The 25,728-nt window shown below is 38.2% G+C and overlaps 5 protein-coding genes across 5 annotated transcripts; 2 read left to right on the top strand and 3 right to left on the bottom strand.

Moving 5' to 3' along the window:
- Positions 1 to 862: 862 nt before the first annotated feature.
- LOC137730830 (glutamine--tRNA ligase) lies at positions 863 to 7,744 on the bottom strand. Its single transcript, XM_068469814.2, has 23 exons — positions 7,362 to 7,744; positions 7,190 to 7,237; positions 6,866 to 6,937; positions 6,648 to 6,747; positions 6,332 to 6,427; positions 5,738 to 5,799; positions 5,494 to 5,595; positions 5,296 to 5,388; positions 4,983 to 5,135; positions 4,843 to 4,898; positions 4,356 to 4,446; positions 4,191 to 4,277; positions 3,835 to 4,032; positions 3,659 to 3,757; positions 3,315 to 3,446; positions 3,031 to 3,167; positions 2,829 to 2,928; positions 2,656 to 2,751; positions 2,211 to 2,311; positions 2,018 to 2,123; positions 1,823 to 1,912; positions 1,589 to 1,718; positions 863 to 1,311 (listed from the first exon to the last, which is right to left on the bottom strand). Exons 1-23 carry the CDS (start codon positions 7,506 to 7,508, stop codon positions 1,217 to 1,219), a joined length of 2,391 nt encoding a protein of 796 aa, XP_068325915.1. The 5' UTR covers positions 7,509 to 7,744; the 3' UTR covers positions 863 to 1,216.
- A 718-nt stretch (positions 7,745 to 8,462) lies between these two features.
- Positions 8,463 to 11,546, bottom strand: LOC137730831 (mannose-6-phosphate isomerase 1). Its single transcript, XM_068469815.2, has 5 exons — positions 10,950 to 11,546; positions 10,567 to 10,734; positions 9,809 to 10,021; positions 9,298 to 9,564; positions 8,463 to 8,974 (listed from the first exon to the last, which is right to left on the bottom strand). The coding sequence occupies exons 1-5, from the start codon at positions 11,277 to 11,279 to the stop codon at positions 8,633 to 8,635; spliced, it is 1,320 nt and encodes a 439-aa protein (XP_068325916.1). The 5' UTR covers positions 11,280 to 11,546; the 3' UTR covers positions 8,463 to 8,632.
- A 3,070-nt stretch (positions 11,547 to 14,616) lies between these two features.
- LOC137730642 (uncharacterized) lies at positions 14,617 to 16,337 on the top strand. Its single transcript, XM_068469616.2, has one exon. The coding sequence runs from the start codon at positions 15,056 to 15,058 to the stop codon at positions 15,920 to 15,922; it is 867 nt and encodes a 288-aa protein (XP_068325717.1). The 5' UTR covers positions 14,617 to 15,055; the 3' UTR covers positions 15,923 to 16,337.
- A 2,332-nt stretch (positions 16,338 to 18,669) lies between these two features.
- LOC137732397 (uncharacterized) lies at positions 18,670 to 20,558 on the bottom strand. Its single transcript, XM_068471704.2, has 3 exons — positions 19,485 to 20,558; positions 19,299 to 19,376; positions 18,670 to 19,018 (listed from the first exon to the last, which is right to left on the bottom strand). The coding sequence occupies exons 1-3, from the start codon at positions 20,331 to 20,333 to the stop codon at positions 19,013 to 19,015; spliced, it is 933 nt and encodes a 310-aa protein (XP_068327805.1). The 5' UTR covers positions 20,334 to 20,558; the 3' UTR covers positions 18,670 to 19,012.
- Positions 20,559 to 24,100: 3,542 nt separating this feature from the next.
- LOC137731270 (uncharacterized) lies at positions 24,101 to 24,912 on the top strand. Its single transcript, XM_068470368.2, has one exon. It carries the CDS (start codon positions 24,238 to 24,240, stop codon positions 24,724 to 24,726), a length of 489 nt encoding a protein of 162 aa, XP_068326469.1. The 5' UTR covers positions 24,101 to 24,237; the 3' UTR covers positions 24,727 to 24,912.
- Positions 24,913 to 25,728: the final 816 nt, after the last annotated feature.

Below are 25,728 nucleotides of genomic sequence, written 5' to 3'. Positions count from 1 at the left end.
AACGCTTTACCATCCGTCCAAAATCTCAATCAAATCAGTCTTTCGCTTTCACGAGTAAGCGTGAAGAGACTGAACTCTCACGCTTTGGATCCATCTTTCAAAGGACAGCAGTAAGAGCTGAGGAGGCAGCCGATTGGCTTTTTATTTTCGTTCTTCGTGTCAACACTGGCGACTGCAGGCCAATATGATTTCTTTACCTCTTTTATTACTCCTTTCTCACTTCGGAGTAATCCAATCCAACGAATCGGATTTGACTCTCATGGCAATCCAACGAATCGGATTTGACTCTCATGGCAATCCAACGAATCTGATTTGACACGCAAAAGTAGGACTGTATTCTAATAACTGAATACTTCACTGTTCAAATATTGGAGAATTAAAAATTAACGAGACACGGACAAATTTTGAAATTCAACTCAAAAATTAGAGAGATTTTTCAGTGTGATCGGCACACAAAGTAGTACATCACGTATTATTATACAAATAGTTACACATATGTGTTAAAAAGTTAATAACTTAAAAATAAAATTTCCCACCACTTACATGAAAACACGTGGTGTACCATCTATGTTCTCATCACAATAAAAAAATTTAAGTTTTTCTCACAAAGTTAATTGAAATTAGCATCTAAAATAGATTACTAGAGTAGAGACACTTTAGCAATCACATTGGTTTTCATTCCGATTCATGTGAATTAGTAAATAACTTATATGGTTCAATACTATTCTTATTCTGATTCCGGAAAATTTTAGTAAACAGCTCTAACGAGAATCTAATTATGATTCCACATATTCTAAATCTTCAATTTAATTCCACTCATTCTAATTACACATTAGGAAACGAGCCATCAATACATTCAAGATTTGTCGAAGAAAGAAATCAACAAAATGATTTTATAAACGACTTATAATCCCCCAAATTTAAAATCATTCGTCTCTACCTTATCATCTTTACTTCAAGATACATTGAACCTTACAAGTTGTTCAATTTAATACCAAACATAAAAACCAGGCAGAGGCATAATACGGTCTCCCTCATTTTTCTTTTTCTTGACAGAAGGATCATACACTAATCTAGGTTTCGGTCCATTTGGTAGTTTCAAATATAAAAAGCTAGCTGGCACATAACTTCAGTACAGCGAAGAGAGTGAGTTTTTAATTCGTATCAACTTACTGAATTCCGAAATTTTCAGTTTCGTGTCCCGCTAAGGTGTAACCTAATTCCCGCCCTTGCGATAGCTATCTCTCAGCGTGACAGTACGATTGAACACGAGCTTCTCAGGAGTTGAATCCTTGTCAACTACAAAATATCCTGCATTACAGAAAGATAGTGTCTCCTCAGACAACTTCAATATACACTGTTGTCAAGACACTTAAAAGAATACTTCTTGCCTCAAAAACATAATTAACTAGAACAAGATTGGTTTAATTAATGGTCAAGGAAACAATCAAGGCTTTGAAATCAATCCTGGAGAAATCAATGAACATGAAGTTGACGGTAACCTTTTTTTGACATGCTAGTTTTGGAATAAAGATGGTTTTGTATTCTTAAGAACCTTTTTCAAGTAGAAGAAGACTTGGAAACATACCGAGCCTTTCAAACTGGAATGTGTCCCCAACAACAGCACTTCCAAGTGAGGGCACAGCATATGCATTGGGTATTACCACCTTGGATTGTGGGTTCAAATCAGCAAGCCAGTCTTCGAGCTCAGCAGGATTCTGACAGACAAACAAATTTCCAAAAGATTTAGAGAAAGAGAAGGAAGGAGAGAGAGGGAGGGAGAGGAAGGAGGAGAGAGAGAGAGAGAGTAATGATGGCCAACCTCTGAAAGGAACAGTCGGTCAAACAATCTGATTTCCACCTTGAGCGGATCAACCCCTGGGGAAGGTTCAGAAACCCAGTGAAGCACCCCCTGTGGAATATACAAATTGACCAGTAAAAAATATGACTATGAAACACCAAAGCATAGTTTCCAAGCATCAAATAACAATCACAAGCGAAAAGATGAACCATAAACCTTTGGCTTTGTCTTCTTTGTCGGATCATACTCGGCTTGTATCTCAAGAACAGTTTCATTATCATCAGCTAATATGACATCCGTGCACTTAATAGGGAATGCATATCTGCAAACATGAAGATAGATATTGTAACCCTGGGCCCCAAATATGCTGAAGTGGAAAGGAAACTGAAAACATGTAATCCGTATGTACCTGAGTAGGGCAGATTTACCAGGAGCAAGCCCAAAGTAATCCTTTGAATCTTTAAGCCGAAAATCAGACCGGTCAATATAAACAGTATTGGAAAAGGGAACCTGATGTGAAGGAAATTAAAAAATTCAGTGACAATTGAAGTACCTAAAGCTTGGAGCAACGTTTAATAAAAACAATATGCAGAATTCTTAACAAAAAAGCCAAAACAAAGTGATTCTCTGTTTGTATTAAATTAATTCATCATTTCAGAAATTACCAACGCATGAAAAATCCATACACAAGTACTCTAATACTATAATTATTTGTCTGATCACGTGGAACCAGATAACATCAAACTAACAGAATTCAAGAGCAATGAACGTTAAAACAGCCACGAAAAATAGTCACAATCTCATATCTCAGCATTACCCCACATGCATAATAGAAATCAGCAAAATCAGGTTACCTTGTAGAAAGCAGATGCATCATCTGCTTGAGCATCAGGCCATTTCCTTGCTTCTAGATCCATTGTAGTGCCAGCTTCCAGGTTTGTAATAACCACCTTAAATAAAAAATGATGAGTCATACACAGTTGGAAGAAAAATACCACCAGAAAACCAATGGCAGTAAGATACACACCTTGAGGGGATGTAGTACAGCTATCGTGCGAGGAGCTGTTTTATTTAGCTCCTCTCTTATGTGATACTCAAGGCGACTTAAATGTATCATACTACAATCACTGTCGCAGAAAGAATCACAAGGTCATAAATGACAATGAAGAAGCACAATATACTGAGAGCACAAAAAGCAAGCATACACACACACACACACATATTCATACCTTCTGGTGATTCCAATTCCTCTAACAAAAGCATTTATTGCTGTTGAAGTAACACCCCTACGCCGTAGACCAGCCAGTGTCATAAGACGTGGGTCATCCCAACCATCAACCCAGTTTTGTGTCACTAGTCGATTTAACTGGAACATAAATGGTGGTTGTGAAGTGCGGAAAAGCCTCATGCATAACAATTATAAATCAAACATTATAACTCTTTAACAGAAGTAAGTTCAGTAGTTATCGAACATTATAACTCTTAACAAAAGTATGTTCAGTAGTTGACTCACCTTACGCTTTGACATGACAGTGTTACTGACATTCAGTCGTGAGTATTCCCATACATATGGCTGATAAAGTCCGAGGGCATTTAATAACCAGTAGTACGAAGCACGGCGAGTCTCAAATTCAAGTGTGCAAAGCTGCCATATTCAAATACAGGATGACTAACCAAATAAAAAAATACAGGATGACTCAGCCATCAACATTTGCATAATAGTGTGAAAACACAGAGGGAGGGAGAGAGATGCGCCTATGAATTATGATAAACTTGGCATGATTTTATGATCATGATTCATGAATCATGCCACAACTATTATTATGAAAGAATATCACTCAAAGCTAGAAAGCATACCGAATGTGTGATATCCTCAAGAGAATCAACAATGCAGTGAGCATAATCATAACTTGGATAGATACACCACTTGTCTCCAGCATGCGGATGGGGTGTAAACTGCAATAAGAAATTCACAATGTAACTATGCCCATAAACTTGAGTAATCAGAAGAATTATTTAAGGTTCACACTTGCCTTGATACGATATGCAATAAGGTCATACATGTTATAATTATCACTCTGCATGTCTTGCTTCATTCTAAGGGTTGCTTTGCCTTCTTCGATTAGGCCTCGTCTCATATCCTCAAAAAGTTTCAATGACTCTGCAATTGGCCTGTCCCGCCAAGGGCTGTTCATCTTTTTCTCCCTGTACTCCTTTATCTCATCCGCTGTCTGAAATCAATGTTGATTTGTAAATAAAAACAATGTCATGAACACAAAGCAGAAGTCAACAATTGATAGTACCACACTACCACAGAGGATTGTATGCATGTAGAAAACTAAATTATCCCAGTGTACAAAACAATTTTCCAATTAAGTTTGAACAAAACCTGATGATCAACATAAGCGTGACCTCTTCGTATGAGTTCCACTGCTAAATCGTACAGATCTTGAAAGTAATCACTGGTGTAAGTAATCTGCAGAAATCCAGCAGGTGTCAGCTGGCACAAAGACGAAAAACACTGTCAAGAAGACGTCCCAATCAACTTTTTTACCTTGTAGGGCTCCCAACCCATCCATTTCACGATTTCCTGTATATGATCAATATATTCTTTCTTTTCAGCTTCAGGGTTTGTATCGTCAAACCTAAAAGTGATAAAGTAGGAATCAAATTTTAAAAAAGTACAGATAAAAAGTTCTTTCCCTTTCAAGTTAAAGAACATTTACGAAATTTGAAGGAAGATTATAAACTTATGCGACAGACAGTAGTTCAAATATGTTATCCTGGCAAATCAGAAATATTGTAATATTGTAACACATTCTCTTAGTTCCAGATATTGCAAACAAGAAATTCAGGTAAGATTATCTTCAGTAAATAATACAAAAAGTACATGTACATCATATGTGATCAAACAAATTTTGGCATCACCAACCATAACAAAATAATCAATGATATGTTTTCATGTCTGTTTTGTTTTTCCCTCCTTAATGGGAAATGAAAAGTAAATTGTACTATAAAAGCTGACAAGGAGTGACACTCACCGTAGGTAGCAGCCTCCATCCCTCTCTTTTGCCAGGCCAAAGTCAATAAACATTGCCTAATCAATAATTACGATATATTATGAGGAACAATCACAGACAAAGCAAACACTGAATCTATCCTAGAACACAAATATATTTACCTTGGCATGACCTATATGTAGATACCCATTCGGTTCAGGAGGAAAGCGGGTCAAAACTTTCCCTCCAGTCCTGTTTAAGTGTTTCTCAAGCAATTCCCTTGTATTGGAACATCTCAAAATAGAACCATCACTAAAGAAAACAGAAGTATGAACCTGAAAAATGACAACAGGGTAACAAAATGTCAGAGCATACATGAAAACACTTATTTTGTTTCTTCAGTAGTTTGTCTTGACTCTAAATATTACCTTGTACAAACAGTTGGAGGTATATTGTATTACGGGAAGAAGAACAAATAAAAATGGAAGTGCATACCTTATAATTATCCGATGGCTGAGGGAATATCGAGTATGGATTAAGAACTTCTTCAGATGGCTGTTCTGGAGTAGAAACAGCAACAACTTTTTCCTACACAAATGGAAAGGGAGGGGAAGGATTCACAGTGTAGAGAGGTCATCAGTCACCTCTTAATAGGTTTCAGGAAAAATGCAGAAACATGGGAAAAATACTAACCTCTACTTTAGCAGGCTTCTCTTTCTTCTTTTTTGGAACCTTCTCATCATCTGCTGCTGTCCTTTCACCAAGTAATTCACGCAATTTTGCATCAATAAATTGCTGTCACAGAAAAAGATATGGCAGTCAGAAATATTTTATTACGAAAATGTCTGCCTATCACTTACTTTTTCAGTTTTTCTATTAAAAAACCCAAGAAAGAAAAATCTAACAATAAATACAAAGCGAAGTAAAATAAGATCACCTTCACAATTTTTGGATCAGCCCACGGATGCCTCTTCCTAACGTGTGCAAACAAATCACCCACTAGATGAAACAACAGAATGTGAAGTTTGGTAGTTTCAAACACAACATGCTGATGCAACACATAAAAGGAGATACGAAAACTTTTATTATGAATTGGGGGTTATAGTAAAAATTTAACAAGAACACAGTTGCGAGGGCACCACACAATTCGGAGCAACTGAGGATCCGACAGGAGAGATACAACCCAACAAATTAATGGGTGAGAAGCAAGCATACAAGGACAATCACACAGGAACCTCCTCCCTTGACTAAATATTTGTTGTATTCACATACACAGGACCGTACAAAGGATCATATTGGGTAACTCTACCTCTCTCCCTGAAAGAGGAAAGATAATTGTGCAAGAACATGTGTGCGACATGTCCAATTTCTCAAAACCAAAAGTACTTATGAGGCTTGAAGAACCATCAAAGAGCCAGAAGAAATAATAGCAATCAACCAATCTACAGTATTCTGGATGTGTCTATGTGTATCATCTGTTTCCCTTGTGTGTAACTAGAAATGCCTGGGAGGAAGGAAAAAAAAAACTAACCATTTGTTCTATACCGCTGCTCCAAAATTGCAGTCTTATTCTCCTCAAAAACCTCATTAACAGTTTGTTTTATTTCTTCTTCGGAAACTTCAACACCTGCTTGCCAAACACAAAGGTTAAATGTCTATAATTGTAGAAAGAAAAGAGGTTACTATTAACTAACATGATACAATTAATTCAAATTGAGACAATCTAAGTGAAATGCAACTAGCAGAACAGATAAATGGAATCAGTAAGAACTTTCGTTAAATTCCAGACAGAAACATTAAAGTAACAATTTCAAAGCATGTTCAATGTACGTCCCAATTTATCTTACCAACACCACAAGCTTCTTCAAATTTATGGATATCAAAATTCTCTGGCCCTGTCGTTGCAAGAAATGAAAAAGCTGCTTCTAACTGGGCAGGGGTTTTAATCTGTAACATAAAAACCGTGTAATGAGTTCAAAGAAAAAGTAATTCAATAATCAACTGCAAGAATTATAAAACAGTATGTACTTTAAAATCAAAACATTAAGAAGGTATGGGCACCAACCTTTGACGATACAATGTATTGCGCCAATTTTGGGCGATGCACAATGGCATTTGCTGGGTGCTTCGTGGCAACCTGCCATAGATGATACAACACCAAGTGCATATAAAATCATTAACATTTATTCACTGTTTTTGATATTTATTCAAACAAAGCTCCATGCAACTTCAAAGTCCGTCATCCAAAAGCACCCTTATGGAACTATGACCCGTTTCGAGACAGACGGAGCTAAAGTAAATTCTACAAGGCTACAAATGACACTAAAATTTACTGGATTAATAGCTTAATCAAGAATGTTAACACATGGCTTAAAGTTAAACTACTGACCGTGTAGAGGAGATTACCAACTGTTCGACTGCATCCTTCAACCGCCGCCTGAAATTATTCAAAAAAATAAATAGCCAAAATATAAATCCGCGGGGTTCTAAATTGCAATATTGCATGCAATTGAATCGGTAGATACACAAAATGAAAAGAAGAAAAATCAACGAGGGAGTACCTCGTGAATGACGGCGGTGAGATTGGCGGTGACTTTGTTGTTGGCGATGGTGTTTTTGGCCGTTCGCTCGTCCAATCCGACCTTCAGGAAGAGCTCGAGGTTCTTCTCCTTCTCGGAGGAGGAGCAGCCCTCGTCCTTGCCGGGCATCTCTGAAACGGGAAAGGAGCTTTTAAGGATTACGGAGCGAGCCTGCGCGTGACTTTCTAGGGTTTAGTCAGGGGAGGGCGCCAAGCAGACGAGGCAGTGGAGAGGGAATCGGATTGCGGCGGAGGGACTCTGGCAGGGAGAGCCTGTGGTTTTCGCGTTTCTGTGGGCTTAAGCTTTACTTGGAATTGGATTGTCATAAACCCATTTAACCCACCTGATAAACTTGGGCTTCAAGCAACCCGACCCGTTAGTAAAACAGATTTATTAAGTGGAGTGGTAGCGTCGGTGAGTTAAACAATTAGCTGTTAAGAGAAGGAAAGTTGGTGGAAATCGAACATGCACAACGATGTATATGTATAATTACTTTCCTTCATTCTGGTAAAGTGTCCATCTGCACATCCTTTTTGTTTTTTTCCTAGAAAATATCATCAGCCATTACTTGATTTTACCATGTCCAACTTGAGCTTCAAGCAGCTCGAAGTTCTGCTTTTCCTTTTCTTCTGGAGATTTAATTTTGAGATTGTTCTTTTATTTTATTTTTTTTTAGTTAAAAGGGGCCCAAAGCCCAAGCAGACCCACTAAATAAAGAAAGACATCAGCCAATGGGCTTACACAAACAACTCGAGTCCTAACAACCCCGAAATACCATCTGGAAGTAGACCAAAAATTAAAAGAGGGTCATCCAACATAATACAACTCAGGTTCAAAGAAAAACTCAACTTTGCCAAACCATCAGCCACCACTTAAATCACATTGACCAAACTAAGAACGGTGAATTCATTTAACTTGGTTGTGAAAATTGTAATAAAAAAAGTTAGATCCCAATTGTTTTCTACAACCGAAATGTATCTTGACGTGATTTATTCATTTATGAGTCAGTTGTCAAGAGGCAATTGGTATCAAAATCTGGTTTCAGCAAGCAAACTAAGCCCAAACTCCACAGAAAGAGTCAAATGGCAAAAGAACGGCCGAGTTATAGAATTTATAAGAATTGGAAAGGATAAATAAAATTAATGTAAAGAATTAAGGAGCAAATATTACATCAGGATGTGGCTGTATAAAATCTAGTTCGTATTTTTCTTCTTTCGGATAAAGAAGAAGGAAGAATTCGAAGTACCTGCGGACTACGAATCCCCAAAAAATCTGCTGTTCACTCCCACCCTATACAATTGTAGTTCTGTTGATTTGGCGGTAATGCTAATCTTCGTGTTGGCAGGCACAAAGAAAACCTCACCCTCTTCAACTAAATCATCACCCTCCACCACTATATCATCCTCAGGCAGACTTGCATCAAAATGTCCCTTCCCGGCTGTAAACATGAAAAGAGATGGTCCTAGGACTGAAGGAAAAACCACCGATGCAGAGCGAGGAATGTTACAGCAGTCGACTTCAAATTCTTCAAAAGGTGGGAGATACCTTGTTGTGTATGGATTCAAAGAAACGCCTTGCATAATTTCTGGAGAACCCTGCAAAACAACGTAGACAGATTAGATGCAGCTCATACTAATAAAATAAAATAAACATATGAAATCCCCAAGGCTCAGTCATACAACATTCAGCAATCATATGAGCAAGAGAAAAAGCAGTTGTGAAGCAAAAGCAAACAAGAATTTAGGACGCTCATCTCCTCCAAAAGGCGTGATGGCATCCAGCCAAGCATCTATGTATGATACAATTAAAAAGTCAAGGCAAATGCGCAAACCTAATGTTCTATTGGACAACAGTGACAGATATCTAAAGAAATGGAACAAGATAATTTGGATAATCGAGAATCAAAATTTCTGATTACCTGTCTGTATTTGAGCATAGAAAGAAGTGTTTGAACATCCAGTGGTTTTGAAGTAAGGCCGGCACGGACAACATTGTCAGAAGTTGCCATACACTCTATGCATTCACCAGAAATATATGCATGAGGTTCATTCGGCCCAAGACTAATTGCTTCACCACGGTTCAGCTTCACATAGTTAAGAAAAAACGCTGCTATTGCACCAACATCATCTGGGTATTGACTCTCCAATCTGAGTACCAGTTGTTCTTTAACCGTCAAAAGCCTTTTCTGGTTCAAGGAAAGAGAGAATATTGTAATTGAAGAAAACCTAGTGATGCATAAACATGATGGATAATGGTGGAACCCTATAGTTTTACTGACCATTCAAACAACGTTACTTTCAAATTGGGTATATACTGATAGTAGCACATCTAACTCTGATTTTAGTTACTGTGGGTTATATCCTTCAATTCGATTAGAAGAAAGCAAATATTTAATGGCAACATTTACAGCTAACACAACTTGAATTTACCTTTTTCTCTAAATTAAGACGTCTTTTCAGTCTAGAAATCATGTCAGCAATTGTATCTTTACTTAGTAACATAAGTCGAGTGAAGATGGACTCTATATCTGTTTTTGCTTTCCCATTCTCATGATGCTCACTACAAAGTAGAATTCGCTCTGCATCTGCAACTACAACCAATTCTGCAATCTCGGGAACACTATTAAGCATGTCCTTGAGCTCCTGGAATATATAAGATATGCAATTAAAAACAAATGAATAAAATGGAATAAGGGAAATCGTTTGATAACTATAAAAGAATGCAATTAGTTTATAAGTTATTTCTTATTTCATGTTCCTTTATGTCCTAAACATTGGTTTACTTCTTAATTTGCTTATGTCTCCTCTCTTACCATCGCATGGTTCATATGAATACGTTTTATAAAATCTTTATAAGTTGAGGGTAAAAAGTGAAATGCATTTCAGGTTCACTTGAGAAAGTTAAAAACTTGATTTCAACTGCTTCTTTACTTATTGTTTTCAACTACATTCCTTTGCTTCTTTACCACAAGACAACTTCCGGTGGAACTGATTGCTAAAGCTAAAAGTAAAAGTAAAGTTTATGCTTCCTTGTTAATTACCATGGATCTGATCCATCGCAACTATTATCAACAATTTTACGAGAAATTGATACGAAACACCATCTAATCGTAGCTACAGTATTAGAAAGATCAAATTCACTACAAGCACAAGAACTAAATGACATCGAATGATGTTACGTATTTTACCTTGACACTGATAAACCCACAAAGTGCCTCGAACTCCGTCAATGCCAATGCCATTTCAGGCTTGTGATTGTCATCTCTATAAACATTTGGGTGTAACTTGTGCAACACCCTAGCCAGTTCTTTATCCGGATGAGCCTGTATCGACAACGCCTTCCCAACCGAAAGCACCTACAATCCACAACAATCCCAAAACTCCATAATCTTGCCGAGGAAATCACGAGCATTTTGCAGGACAAAGTTCTAAATCTCAGATTCACAATGTATTACCAGATAACAAGAACAAAATGCAAACACAATACACACACACACTATCATTTGCTATTCAATTTTCTTTTCTATATTCAGCATTTTCTCAACAACCAAACAACAAACAGAAACCATACCTTAAACAAGAACGGAAGATCAGCACCCCACTTGTCAACCACCTTGTCGCCAAGCACACCGGGATCCTGCGAGATCCAGGCCTTGAGACTCAAGGGCTCCGACCCGGAATCCGCATAGGACGGCCCAGATTCATGAGTCCCGATCCAGAACTCGGCGTACGGTCTGCCCGAGTCGATGTCGGACCCGGAATTGAGCGCGAAAAGCCTGGCGACCTTGGAATTGCGGCCGAAAATACCCCAATCGTAATTCTTGACGGAGCATCTCAGCCTGACGGGGCGGCGGATCCGCTTGCGCTTCTTCTTCATGTTCTTGTCCCACGGCGGCTCCATTTTCTCATTTCGGTCCTATATATGATGTACCAAATCGGCCCAAATTGCAGGGAATAAAAAGACGTTCTGGAGGGAATTTGAGGTCGTGTCGTTTGTGGAAATCTGCAGGGTAACCGATAGTCAACCGTCAGCGTCGGTCCGCTGGCGGGTCGGATCCGGGTCTAGATCTGACGACTTTTCAATTCAATTTTTCTGCTGTGACTTTTTTTTGGTAAAAGCCGCGTCGCGTCTGAGGGGCTGTTTGGGTATTTTACGTGTGGTTCAGTTGCAGATATTTATGTTGGGTAATTAAGGGTTTATATATTTTTAATGCGTAAACGACAACGTTTGGTGGGTCGGAATCTAGCTCCGTTTTACTTAACTTCCACTTTCTGGGATATGCTTGAATAGATTCCCAAACACTGACCACGTGGGTTGACCAAAAACATTGTCCATGTGGGAGGTGGGACGAGGAATGTACAAACCCAGCAAATTAAGGGGGGCTGACATCATGGTACGTGGGTCTATATCATGCGACTCTGAATAATTTGAGTAACTGTCCCTTAATCGTAAGTTTTGGTCCTTAATTACAATTTCGTGAATATTGATTTCTGAACTTATAATAATATAGAGCAATGGTCATCTTTAAATTCTTTATTTTGGATGAATGTTCTAACAAAAATTATTAGTGTTTCACACTAACTTTTAGCTCATGAACCAAAACTCTAAGTGGACCATGATTCAAAGACCATTACTTTAATTTTCTTTTCACTATTAACCTAAAGATCGGGAAGTACTAGTGATTTCTTGGAGGAATCCTTATCATTTAGGTCAATAGTGGTACTAGCGCATGTGTCCAAATTGCCATTGGACGCGAATAAGTGTGTAACACATTAGTAGTGAATCACTAATAGTTGTGTCAAATTGTGTTTGTGCATAGTTTGTACTTGCACATTCATTCTATGATTACAAATTGTGATCGCATCAGTAGTGCGTAACCGCATGATAAATAATGAGATCATCTTTATTTTGATCAGATGTAACTTTAGTTCTACCCCATGTGAGATCTATCCCAATAAACCAACACTATGGAAGTCTCTTTTGTGTGGGTGCTCATCATGGATCCCACTTTAATCTAGTGCTAATTCATGTATAATTCTTGTTGGCTTTATGTTGAGAGCGATGGAAGGATTGAAGTCTAATACAAGTGCTTAAAAGATTTTAAGCCTCTTCATACTTTGCCAACTAATTTCATGTTAGACGCTAACATTCTAACATAATATTTATGTGATTAGGTTCAACGGTCCCATATGTTCCTACATATCAAATTCAAACTATAAAATGTTAAGCGCAAAAAGCGTCGCACATCCAATAATAGAGTTTAACATACGCACTAAAACAACTTTGAGTCTCTCAACATATTTTTGCGTTGAATACTCTCACATCCTAACATGATCACATAATTTTGCTTTAAGGATTTGTTTATAGTTGACTTATGAGCCTCAATCACCCATCATTCTCCTAGCTTTAGGTTTAGATTTGGCGCAACTTCATTGTGTCTTTGCCCTAATAAGGTTGGAGTCCGGATCCTTTTTGTGAGGATCCCAGAGATTTGTGAATCGTGTTTATTCATCATACATTGTACGGTCAGAAATCATTTTAAATATTTGTATTTAAAAAATAAACATAAACAATGCTTGACAAAAACTGACTGCACGATGTACGATGAACGGATACGATTCACATATCCCCAGGATCCTCACCAAAAAGATCCGAAGAGAATCCTGTTGGATAAGGTTGCACCTAGCTTGAGCAGAACAAATAATGCCTATACAAAACAACATTATGGGGCTAACTCCCAAATTGACCCTACCTCGCGTGACACATTATTGTTGCCTCATCAAATCATCAATATTCTGCCAACCAATTAGGCAACAAATCCCACACCTTTGCTTTACTTCTCTAAATTATTTTTCATAGTTATGGATCTGGAAGAGGGCGAGTATTGGCACAACAGAAAATTTGTTTTTTTATGATCGAAAAGTCATGGGTTTAAATCGTAAAATTAATCTTTTTTGTAAAATAAGAGTAAAGATGCATGCTATAACGTTCTTTTCAGACTCTTAACCGACTAAGAAACCTTGTTGGCTTGAAGTCGCCTTTTAGTTTTGAATTTGGAACTTGTTGAATTGGATTTCTAATCCAAATGGCAACCGTTTAGATCTGAATGTACCTTCTGTCTAAACATAAAAAATATATATTAAGATTAATCAACTAGATCCACCCCAAAAACCAGTTGCTTCCCCATGCAATTTTTGTTCCCTTTCATGCAGAGATATCAGAATTTTGGGTTTTTATAATCTACAGATATAAATAATAGTACTAGATAAATATTCACATGGATTATTACTGATTGAGTTCAGAAATGAAGCCCAATAGCAGGCTCCTAATGGACAATCTAACCAGATGGCTCCTGCCAAAATTTTATTTTCTTTATCTGTGCACTTCCGTCCATTCATTCATAGGCGCACCTTCCTATCAGCTTGGTTGTGATTGACGCATTTTAACCATACAAATGTCATAATAAAAGCTATTGAGTTACTTAGTCAACATTTTACGAACTATGTTGACAACGGTCGACATTTTCAGTTTGAATTAACAACATCGGAGCCATGGAATCAGGCAACCAAGATATATTTTTATTTTGAATTAATAACATTGCTTCAAGTTCGCTAATTATCTATCCAAGTCTCAGTTAGCGAGCAGTCTTTGATTTTTTCGCTAAACGAGGTCATGACATTCAGCTTCCTAGCCGAGTGAAGTGTTCTATGATTGGTTATTTCCAGGTACACTTTAGGATTCAACATTCTGATAGTCGAACAACATTCACTATCAAGACGCTTATCTCTTTTGAGCATGTTCCCTTACAGTCTAATACCAATTTAGTGCATTTATACTCTCATGAATATAGTAGAGGTAGCCAAACATGGTACACAAGATCCTGAACTTCGAAGTGATTTAAGCAAACTAGTCTTCAGGTTTTAGAACCCAAGGTCAAGACGTGTTCCTTCCTCGACCATGGTTGCTTGAGTGCAGAAGTCAACAACGCATTGACACCACCAACACATGAATTTTACTCGCCGACTGAGCTCAATTGCAAGTTGACATGCCTGTATCCATCAGAATGACGTAATTAGCTCATTCGTTATTTGGTCTGCGCACCATATAGACTTAGTAATTTTTAAGATAAACACGATCGTCTTTCCCAAATCTACAAATTCCTATTTCTTCAGTTACAATGTGTACAAACGAACAGACAATTATATAGCTTTTTGGGACTTTAAATCCCAAGTGCCTCACTTTCACTCTGTTATTCCTCTCCCCCAAAAGTAAAAGTTTCATTGGAAACCCCCATAAGGGTCTTCTTATCTAGCCTTTCGGTGCTTAAATTCAACCAGTTTGATTTCCTTCTCTTTATCTTTCTCTTTTTGTTCTGATAACTTTGGGGCAAAGGCAATATAACCACTTGTGCAATCTGCACAAATTGTTCTGATATCCTCCCAGTGCTGCTGGAATGTCTCAGATATGCTCGAAGCACAGACAAAATGGGAAAGCTAAAGCTGCTGCTTCCGACTTCTCATTCCCACAATTCAAATTCCTTCCGAATTTTCGCTTTTTTTGACTCCGACTCTGCTGACATTCAGTGCCATTCTCGGCTCTCTGCTAGATTTTAAAGCCTTGTTTCAGGCACTTCTGTTTGAATTCGTTAACGTTTTGTTAGTTGTTTTGGAGCAACCATGGCCATTGAGGTATGCTCGGAGATTTCGAGCCCCGGATTCAGTCCAAGAATTTCATTCTCCCATGATCTGGACAAGACGAATCATGACTCGAACCAAGGGAAACGGTTAGACTCCTCTCTCTTGGATTCCACTTCCGATTTCGACTTCTGCATTGTAAACAATCTCAAGCTGGAGTTGTCTTCGGCGGACGAGCTTTTCTCCAACGGGAAGATCCTCCCTATCCAAATCAAGAGAAATCTCAACGCTGCCGAAGACACCCACCAGCCTGACGTTCCTCGCCAGGCTCGTGAGAGGGCAGTACCTCCAGCCCTTGCTCAACACTCAACACCTCTAAATACAGAGAGGCTAAAAACAGAGGAGAAGAAGAAGAGGTTGAAAGAATTTCTAGACACCAACGCCGATGCAGATGAAACCGACAACCCTCCAACAGCAAAGCCATTCTGGCAGTTCCGGCGGAGCAGCAGCCTCAACTGCGACGCTGCCCGCGGCAAGAACCTAATCCGCCCGCTGCAGTTTCTTTCGAGAAGCAACTCAACAGGGTCGGCTCCAAACCCAAATCAAAAGCAAGCATTGCCTCCAAAGGAAAGAACAACAACAATTCATCAGAAGCAGCAGCATTTGCGGAAACAGACGTCGGTTTCGAGTAGAAGATCGTCGTCTGCGTCCATGTGCTCGAGTACATATTATCCTTACAGCAACATGAATCAAAAGCCTGCGTTGAGAAGGAGTGGATCTTACGGCAATGGGGTTAGAAACAACCCTGTCCTGAACCTCCCACCGCCATACATTTCCAAAGTTACTGTGAGTTTTTTCGGGTTTGGTTCTCTCTTCTGTAGTGGTAAATTTAGAAAGAAGAAGAAATGACTACGAGTTAAATCTTCCAAGTACATATGAAATTAGCTGTCTGCAATCTTGTATTATTAGCTAGCATGTGCATACTCTGTAAAATGAAGAAAATTTTAGCAGTAAAAAATGTGAGGAATTTAAAATTTGATTGTTGGAAGGGTGAAAAGTAGAGTGGAAAAAGTGTTAATGGAATTTGGATCCTCTCTGAAGCCTAAAGATTAGGAAATTCAAGTATTTGGTTTGTGTGAAAGAGAGATCAAAGCTCATTTGTGTGAGGTGAGAGAGCAGAATAAGGTAATGGGACCGTTGTATTCAATTTGAACCGTCCGAATTACCTGGTTCTTAGACTGTGGACAATAAAATCCAGGAATGATGTCTGTCCCAGTAAATGTGGATGCTTATCATGTTACTGGGTTAGGAGACATACGAACAACTCGCACATCCCCTTCTTTCTTTTCTGCTTTTTGATTCCTTTTCAGATTACTAAATAAGTAAATTTGACTCTCTTTTTCTTCTTTTGAAATTTGATAAAACAATTCTTTTGGATTTCTGTATATTTAGAGTTTAGAAATAATTGATTTGCATACGATGCTTCATTTTTTTTGTTTTTAATATTGTGGGATTAGGACAAAAACAGTGTGCTTCAAGGGAATGTTAAGAATCAATCATAGAGGCCAAGGGGGCTTAAACTTTTAATTTGATAATTTACACTTTGGTCCCATGAAGCTGGCTCAAAAGTTTCTCTCTCACAAACGTGGGTTGGGTCAATCGGATAGTGTAGTGTGTCTGTCTCCTTTCGTTCAAGTTCAAATTCTCATTTCACATAGGTTAGAGTAGTTTAGATTAGAATATTGTGTCAAAAAATTTGTTTCTCTATATAATGTCTGAAGATTTTTGGGCAATGGCTTGTTGTTTTTCTGGTAAATAGTAACTTCATTAACTCAAACAGCTACAAACACTGGCAACAAGAAAAAGTCGCAGCAACAAGAAGGAGGGAGGAAGTTCAAGCTCAAACAATAACAAAGACACAGTCCAAATCAGAAAACAGGGTTCGTTTACTTATCAGTAATGAGGCAATAAGACATTGAATAACTTCGGAACGAGAAAAAGTAAGAAAAGGAAATTGGATTAACAAATCCCCTTAATTAAATTCCTGAAATTGGATTATTCCGTTACGGAATTAGATAATTTGGCTGATTTCGTACACGATACATAATCAAGGCAACAATGTGGCGGTCTGAGGAGCATGAGCAAGCTCTATTGCAACATTCCGCTGCCATCATGGGCTGCAAAAAGGCCCCTTAAATGGAGGTACAACTGGGTTGGGCCTCAACAATTGAACGACAGGAAATTTGGAACTGAGAACCCAAAGACGGATCAGGATGCTCGCCGGATCCCTTTTGTGGGGATCCTAGGAATCAAGTAATTATTTCCGTTCATTGTATATTGTGCGATCATAAATCATTTAAAATTTAAAATTTAAAATTAAATATAAATAGTACCTAAAAAAAACTGACCGCACAATATACGATGAACGAATATAATTGCTTGATCTTCGGAATCCCCACAAAAGGATCCGGCGAGGATCCTGATCCCCCAAAGACAACAACCATAGGCGAACGCGTAATCACGGCAAGGACAAGTTACCCAGTCAAAGAACAGCCTTGGAGTTAGACCTTGGTTTCCGCCAAAAGAATGACAGGTCATCCAGTTCCCGGAACAAAACCCACGAGTCAAAGTGCAAGTCAAACAAACAAGTAGGCTAGGGGTAGGCCAATCCCAGGATGGGAAAAGGTCCTGCAGAGACCAGATAGCAAGAGAGAGACTTGTCCACGCACCGTATATCACCGTGAAATCTCGTGTCATTGATATAATGCAACAACGAATACTAAGATCATTGATTACGCGACGTTTAGTATTCATTGATTACGAGACGTTGATCAAAGGATCACCAACGTACAGAACTCCAAACTGTTTTAAGAGTATGATGGAATCTGTGAAGGATTGACTTTAAACAGTAGCATGCCTTCCTATAGGCAATAAACAAAACAAGAAAACAAAGATTATCCATCTCATACCAGAAGGATTGGATGCAAATGACGAGCATTATATTGCTAAAAATTTTATAAAATCTCGAAAATCCGATTACCGATAAACAATGACCAAGGAAGTATTGCGAATAATGTTGCAGAATTTTATAGTGTGATGGCAGTCAGCAAGGAAAGAAATGAAAAGATTGCAGAACAGTGAAGATTAATACTACTAATTAAGCGAAACAAAGATGTTAAGATACGGGTAGTTGAGCAGCGCAGAGCAGGCAATTTTGTGACTTGTGAATTGTGGTCTGTGGTGAGCAGTTATGTGCCAAGGCTCCAAGCAAGAAACTCACACCAGAAACCAAAACGCAAGCAAGAAGGAAGAGCAACCAAGTGTTTCAGGTCCAGCCAACCACGTTGAAGCTACACTACTTCCATGAAACCGAGACCCAAAACAAGTCATCGTTGGATTTGCATTTAGCTCAGAAGTTCAATTACATTCCAAAGAACATGTTTATTAAATACTTTACAATGTGCCGAAAAGAAGGAAATTTACAAATCCGTTTCCATACAAACAATTAATTCCCTAGCCACTCTTGTCTTTCAATCTCTTGTTTCAAAGATGATGTAAATGAACAGAACAAGTAAAAGATTCAAAATTGTCAGGCAGTATGAGGCCAAGAATGCACCCAAAAGGAAAACGAAAACAAAGATGAACATTGGGAACACTGATACCAAATGCAACTGATATTATATTAGACAGTCATTGAAAAGGAAAAACCTAGCTCAGAGCACAAATGTTATTCTATATAACCGCATCGGCCAGATTTCCCTTATTTACATTTTATTCAGAAAAAACAAAGGAAGATGAATTATAATTAACAAACAAAATTAGTGTTCCAAAGCAACTGAACATTCAGCAGTAACAGGGGATTTGATGCTTTTCATCAAAACTCCAATGTGTGTGTGTGTGTGGGCATACCCACTAATCAGCTTTGCAAGCAGCAGCAGCAGCAGTCAGGAAACAAACAGAGCCTTGAAACACTCCACATAAGCGGCATTGCCCGGATCCCTACCTCTGCAAAATAGAATGAGCAAACAGTTCAGAACTAAACAAATTTGTGATTTGAAAATGTGCGAAAGAAAGAAAAGCGGGAACTTTGAATTCCATAATCTTCATAACTCATGAAAATTTGAAAACCCCAAGAACATTAATCAGCCAAATTGGGGAGAATTCCATAATTTAGAGACCCCAGTTTCTTCAGTGACTCAGTGTTGATCAAACATTCAAATCAATGAAACGTTTGAAGACGAAGACTTTTGAGGTTATGAGAGAGAAGTCAGAAGAAAGCAATCACCTTTGTATTTTCAGGGACCTCAGGAACCTTGTACGTCTCCGCCGAGACCTCCGTCAACCACGTACCGGGAAACAAACCCTGCAGCAAGAACAACCGCCGCCAGTTAATTTGATAAACAAACAGAGAGGGGAGAGGGAAGAAACTAAAAGGAGGGTCACGATTTATGAATTTGGGAATTTGACTTACTTCCAATTGCTTCTGAACATTTCTTGGCCGCCTCTTTGGCCGACGGGGAGGGCGGTGGCCGAGCATCTTCATGAAATCTTCCTCGATCTCCTTCTTGTTGAGCGTCAATGAAAACTTGGGCCTCTCCTCCTCCTTATTCTTCTCCGGACCCGAACCCGAACCCGAAGCCCCTCTGACCAGCCTTGGCGACTTCACGCCATTGTTACCCTCACTCCTCAACGGCGAGTAACTCGCCTTCTTCTCCTCGATTCTCACCCCCTTAGCACCACCGCCGCCGCCGATTGGAGACTTGCACGCCGCCCTTCTCGTCCTCAGATTCCATGGCCTCGCCTCCGGCGGCTCCGGCGCCACCGGAGGTTCCGATTCCCCAACCTCCGCCATCTCAACATCCTCTTCTTCCGCCGCCACGTGAGTATCAGCAGCCGCCCCCGCCACTGCCACCTCCTCCTCCCTCAAAATCGCGTCTTTCATCTTATCCGCCGCCGTCTTGAGATCAAACATGAGCTTCTGCCTAAACGCATCGATCCCTTCCTCCGCGTCGTCGTTCTCGATCCTCGGCCTCGAGGGCCGAAACTTGCGCTTCTCGAACTCCAAATCCCTCCGCCGAGTCATCACCACCGGCGAGCTCTCAATCCTCTGAACCGACGATCGCCGATTAACCCCAGACCCTTCCCCGCCACTCCCGCCGGCGTCGGAGCTCTCCTTCTGGCACCGCAGGTGCCTCTGGTTCCCCCACTTCAAATCCCACGGCAAGTTGAAATTGTGCAGAGGCTTCGTCCTCTCGGAACCCATCGCCATGGACTTCGCCTCCACTCTCTCCTCCTCCTCCGACCCGCCTATATACACCATTTATCGGAAACTCAGACCAAAGAGAGCCACTCTCAGATCACAGCTCTCCCTCTCTCTCTCTCTGTTTCTCGCGCCTCCTCTGATTTTCTCGGAAAATCTCGGAATTTTCTGGGAAAAACGGAGAGTTTTTCTATTGGGATTGTTGTTATTGTTTTGTTTTTCTCTCGCAAATCGCCGGGAAACGTAAGTTTACGAGTGCGCGGCGAGAGCGAATTGAGAGACTCCGAGAGAGAACGTTTTAACGTTCGGATTATATATACTATGGATTTTTTTTTTTCTTTTTCCTTTTACTCTTTGGGCCACTGCTAATGTGCGCCCTTGGTGCATTTTCCGCACCGCTGAGGTTTCCCGGGTGATGCGTCGTTTTTGAGTGAGGTTTTGTCCTTATCCACCCTCCGATTTGAAGTTTACCTCCTTGATCTCTTCTCCCAGCCGTTGATTTAAAATTATTTTCTTTTAATTCTCAAAAATGAAAATTATTTTCATTTAATATTTTTCCTTTTGGTGGCAAAATTCATTCTTGTAAAGCGTGACATATTTTTCACCACAAAAATTCAAACATGTGTAAATGTAATTGTGTAGTGTTCGAACCTTGACAATAATAATGAAATCTCGCAATTTTAAGCTTGATAATAATTATCAAATCTCACAATTTTAAGCGGTTATAGAAATGAGTGAAATAACAAAAACCAGCGTGTGGATAAGAAAAACTAGTTATGGTGAATTATTTACTGTATTACTATATATTGTTGGATACGGCCGGACCGCTCTGGTCAAATTTTGTTCCTTCTTTCTAATTATTCTCAACGAAATTAATTTGAATTACTTTATTGCTCTACGTTGTCGGATTGAACCACGCTAGTCAAATTTTTTTATTTCTTTCTAATTATTCTGAACAAAAAAAATTATTTAATTTTTACTAATTAGATATTCATCTAAAATTGAAAATGTGGGTAGAAACCTTGAATTCAAAAATGAAAGGAAATGTTGATGTAAATCGTAGAGAAAATTGTATGAAATTAATAAATATTTGAGGAATAAAAAATAAAAAAGATATCCATGTAGAAGAATTATACCTTAGATGTGCATAGGCCAACGGCTACTATGACAAGCCAGTTGCAAGTAAGACGTTGAAGATTCGATTTTCATCAAAGGGAAATTTGAACTAAATTATTATGGCGTGAAGTTTAGCTAACTCCTCCACCCATCCTGTAGATAATATCGTATGTGTTGATGCACACAATCAGGTTGAATTTGGAACAATATAAAGTGTCAAAGTTGTAACCTTCACGAGATTGCTCATGTCACCTAGCGAGGGTAACATGTAAAGAGATATAGGTAGGGTAACAAACACAAGATATACGTAATTCACCCTAAATTGGGTCCACAAAGGTAAATGAGTTCTCATTAATCATGTAGAGTTTACACAGTACAAATGTTCAAGCATAATCATCATTAATAAGTTCTAATAAAGGGTTAAAGGAAATAATATCATTAAGGATTAATTATTGGAGAATGATCTGTTTTATAGTTGAGGAGAGTATCCGGCTAAGTCAATGTGAGACTCTAAGAACTTTATTTTGATGTTGACACGTGTTGTGTCGTGATTGGCCTGGAAACTCTTGTGCTTCGGCACAAGTGCTTCAACACAAATCCTTCAATAGGTCCCTAAAGATATAAAGTTGACCGGTACTCGATAATTTCGATATTAATGAAATATGGTACAAACAGTATGTATTAAAAAATTAATACAATTCGTGTGGGTTGTAAAATTCTCTATCTCATTATTTTAAGGATAATATTTTCCTCACTTCCTTTCTAATAGGTCATTAATTTATGTTCAAACTTCATAATTGGTATTGTTCATTTTTTCATCATCATGTAAAGATGATTTTACATATATTCATTTGATTTAGAGATCATTTAACTATTTATACATGCCAAACAAACCGACAATTATGGTAATAAGTAGCATTCTCATAATTGCCAATTTTTATTTATTTATATGAATAATTAAACGGTTTTTAAATCAAATAAGTTTTTCAAATACAATATACGCATGAGTTTAAGAGAATGAACAAAACTAGAAAATAAAGACTTTCTCTGAAGAAGTATGTCCTTGTTTTAATTGCTAACATCAATCTACCTTCCTCATTACAAATCAAGTCGGGTCGGACCAATATACCCCACCAAAACCGTTAAAGCATTTTTAAACTGCAAATAATTTGAAAGTGACAGAAAATTAAGGAATGTGTAAGGAGAAAGAAACCCTTGACATCTGCATGCCCAACTGGGCCAACTCCAAACGGTATGTATATTTGCATGCTTGAATTCAAAACAAGGTAAACTAACTTTGTATTATTGTAAAAATGAGTATAACAATAACAATTTTCAAGAAGTGCTATAGAATTTATGAAGTTCAATTTTTACCATCAATTTATCATACATGGATTCATAAGTGACGATATATAATAAGGATAATGCTTGTATTTCTTCGTAATGAAACCCACTTTGTCTTTCAGCTTATGATTAATACGGCCAATCTTAGGAGAGTATAGGCGGGGCCATTGAATAGGGCCATAAATTGAAGGCTTCCATTTATGTTTCGCATAGGGCCTCCAAAATCTGAGCGTCAAATATGATGATTAGCATATATTCGTCATACAAATATTATAATTAGATTGTCGATTTTCTTTGTCATCATCTAAAGTTCATAATGCAAAAAATTATTCAATTTGAAGATCTTTTAGTCATTCATATGTTTTAAACAAATAGACGGTTCATCATGAATATGTTATTTGTTATCAAAATCGTTGATTGGTTTGACATGTATGAATGGCTAAACGATCTTCAAATTAAATGATTTTGTGCATATATGATATTTAGATGTTGATAAGAGAATGTGCAATTTCTACTGTGATGTTCATATGTTAAAAATACATTAGTCATAAGCAGGAGGACAAGTATGTTCTCCCACGGAAAAACACAAGCATTATCCATATAGTTATATTTTTTTATCAATTGCATGGCAATAACTTGGAACCTTTTCCTTCATTAGATAAAAAATGATTTTTAAACTTTATGGAGGTTTTTTATAATTTGTGAATTGGGATTCTCACTACGTATACAAAATTCCACTTTTAAACTCGACTTTTGTTAAATATTACTTACCGATAATAAATATTAGAATTCTTCAATACTTTTTTACATTGACTATAATGTATTAAAAATTTCAATTCCTAACTTCTTTTGTGTTTACTAACTTGTAGTTTCACGTTATAATTGTTAATCTAATACTTAAAAAATCATGAATCATATCAACTAATGAACCTGATTCCGTCCTCAAATCTTCTCTCTCTTTCACTTTCTCGAATCCAAAAAAGTAAACATTCTCTCAAGACAAGATCTTTTGTGTATAAAATAAAATAAAAAAACCCTTTTTCGAACTGCTCTAAAACTCGAAGCCGCGACATCACATAATTCGAAAAGCTCCTCATCTGCCCTCTAGTCACATGGTAAACATCAAAAGATATATGAAATCATCAAAAAGTAGCCTTTTAAACGTGAGATCGATCGGTTTTAAAAGCTCCAATTAAACTTGGAAGGAAACCCACTCGGGGTCCCAAAGTCCAACGGCTAGTTTGCTTATTCCTTTATATTAAACCCTAAAACAAACAAGAAGAAGCAACCGACCATCTACCCGCTTTTTAAAGCTTGGCTTCCAACCACCAATTATATTCCTTTCACTTCCTTCCACTTTTTTGCACCCTTAAATGCTCTCTCCCTCCTCCACAAACCCCAACTCAAACTTTCTGCAACTAAAAGAGAGAGTGATTCATTTCCGACTTCATTAGTGTACTCGTTTCATGTAAGCCTCACTATCTATTGAAGTTTCCACAAAATAATGTCGAGAAGGCGAATGCCCGTTTTTCAGAAGCTCTCGAAACTCCTGAAAATCTTTATCTTCCTTGCCAAAGTGAGAAAACTATCATTTGAAAACTCATTTATTAGTAAGTTACAATATTCAAAGAAGATGAAGCTCCTGAAGGATTACAACTCTGGGTTTGTAAGAGAATACCAGTTCTCTCCCTCCAACAGTCCCCTCATTCATTACCACAGAAGGAGGCAGCTCATGAAGAACGGAAGCCTTCGAGACGTGTACTCGATGTACTTTCTCTGCAAATGCTGGGGCAATAGCTTGAGAGTTGAAGGAGAAGATGGAGATTTCACGTTGGAAGCTCTGCCGACTGCCGGAGATGACAATGCAGTGGCTTTATACGAGCCGTTGGATTGGGGAGATCACGAAGAAGAAGCTTCCATTGACTTGCGGGCGCAGATGTTTATTGAGAGGTTCTATGAAGAAATGAGAATGCAGAGGCAGGAATCGTTTTAAGTTAATCAAATTTTTAGTCCAAATTTTTGCATATTTGTTGATTTTTGAATGATATTACTCCTTTTTTTTCGTGACATGTGTGGCAATTAGTATTTTTGGGGCATAGGAACGCTGTTGTGTTGATTAAACTTTCAAATTATTAAATCTCATAATTGTCTGACATTTGACACTTTTTATTTTATACAAGCGAAATTCTACCTTAAATTGATTTTTGTATGTTCTGGTCAATGTAGCTGCAACTATGTTGTACCGATGCGTCGTCGCCTTTTGATAATTAGAATGGTGGTCCATAGCAGAATTAAGCTGGCAGGAAGTGAAATAAATGGACCACATAGTACCGTGTATTTGCCTACAGGGAAGATAGAAGAACTTCAATGAAGCTGGGCTGTTTAACAGAAGCATTCATATATACATGACAAATCCCTAAACATACAAAAAGTATGAAAAATCCGCCATCATCATTAGTGCACATTTTCTTAAGATATTGATTAATCTTAACAAATCCCTAAACATGGTAGTTAGTGTCTGCCATCTGTCTGTTTAATATATAGAAACATGACCGTGACAATAGACCAACTTAGAGGTTTCACATGTTACCATAAAGTTCCGATTCCGATACAGTAACTTTTTTGGACGGAACATTTTGGAGTTGTCGGAATCAAAACTTTATGTATGTTATGTTGGGCCTTGTTTGAAGGTCCCAAAGTTCCATACAAGTGAATGGTATTTCCTTGACAGTATCATCATAATCTGGAAAAGAAAGAGCTTTGTCTCCGGCAGTCTTAATGTCGGGATCAATGAATAGGTTGCTTGTACAATCCAAATTTCCGACGTCATTTGTGTCACGTTTATTGATCACCTCGGCATATAACCTTTTTACCCTGTGAATATCATGGGCCAGGCCTTGTTCCAATTTGGGTTTTGGTCACATCATATGGCCCTTGATCATATTGGAAAGCGTTGTATTTTTCTTATGGACCACACAAGTCCTGGTCAGAGATT

Source organism: Pyrus communis, chromosome 16 (assembly GCF_041283825.1).
Source record: "Pyrus communis isolate YQ-2024b chromosome 16, ASM4128382v1, whole genome shotgun sequence".
In the NCBI taxonomy this organism is placed as follows: domain Eukaryota; kingdom Viridiplantae; phylum Streptophyta; class Magnoliopsida; order Rosales; family Rosaceae; genus Pyrus; species Pyrus communis.
Note: the sequence above shows the minus strand (reverse complement) of the source record. Positions and strands in the feature narration are given on the sequence as shown.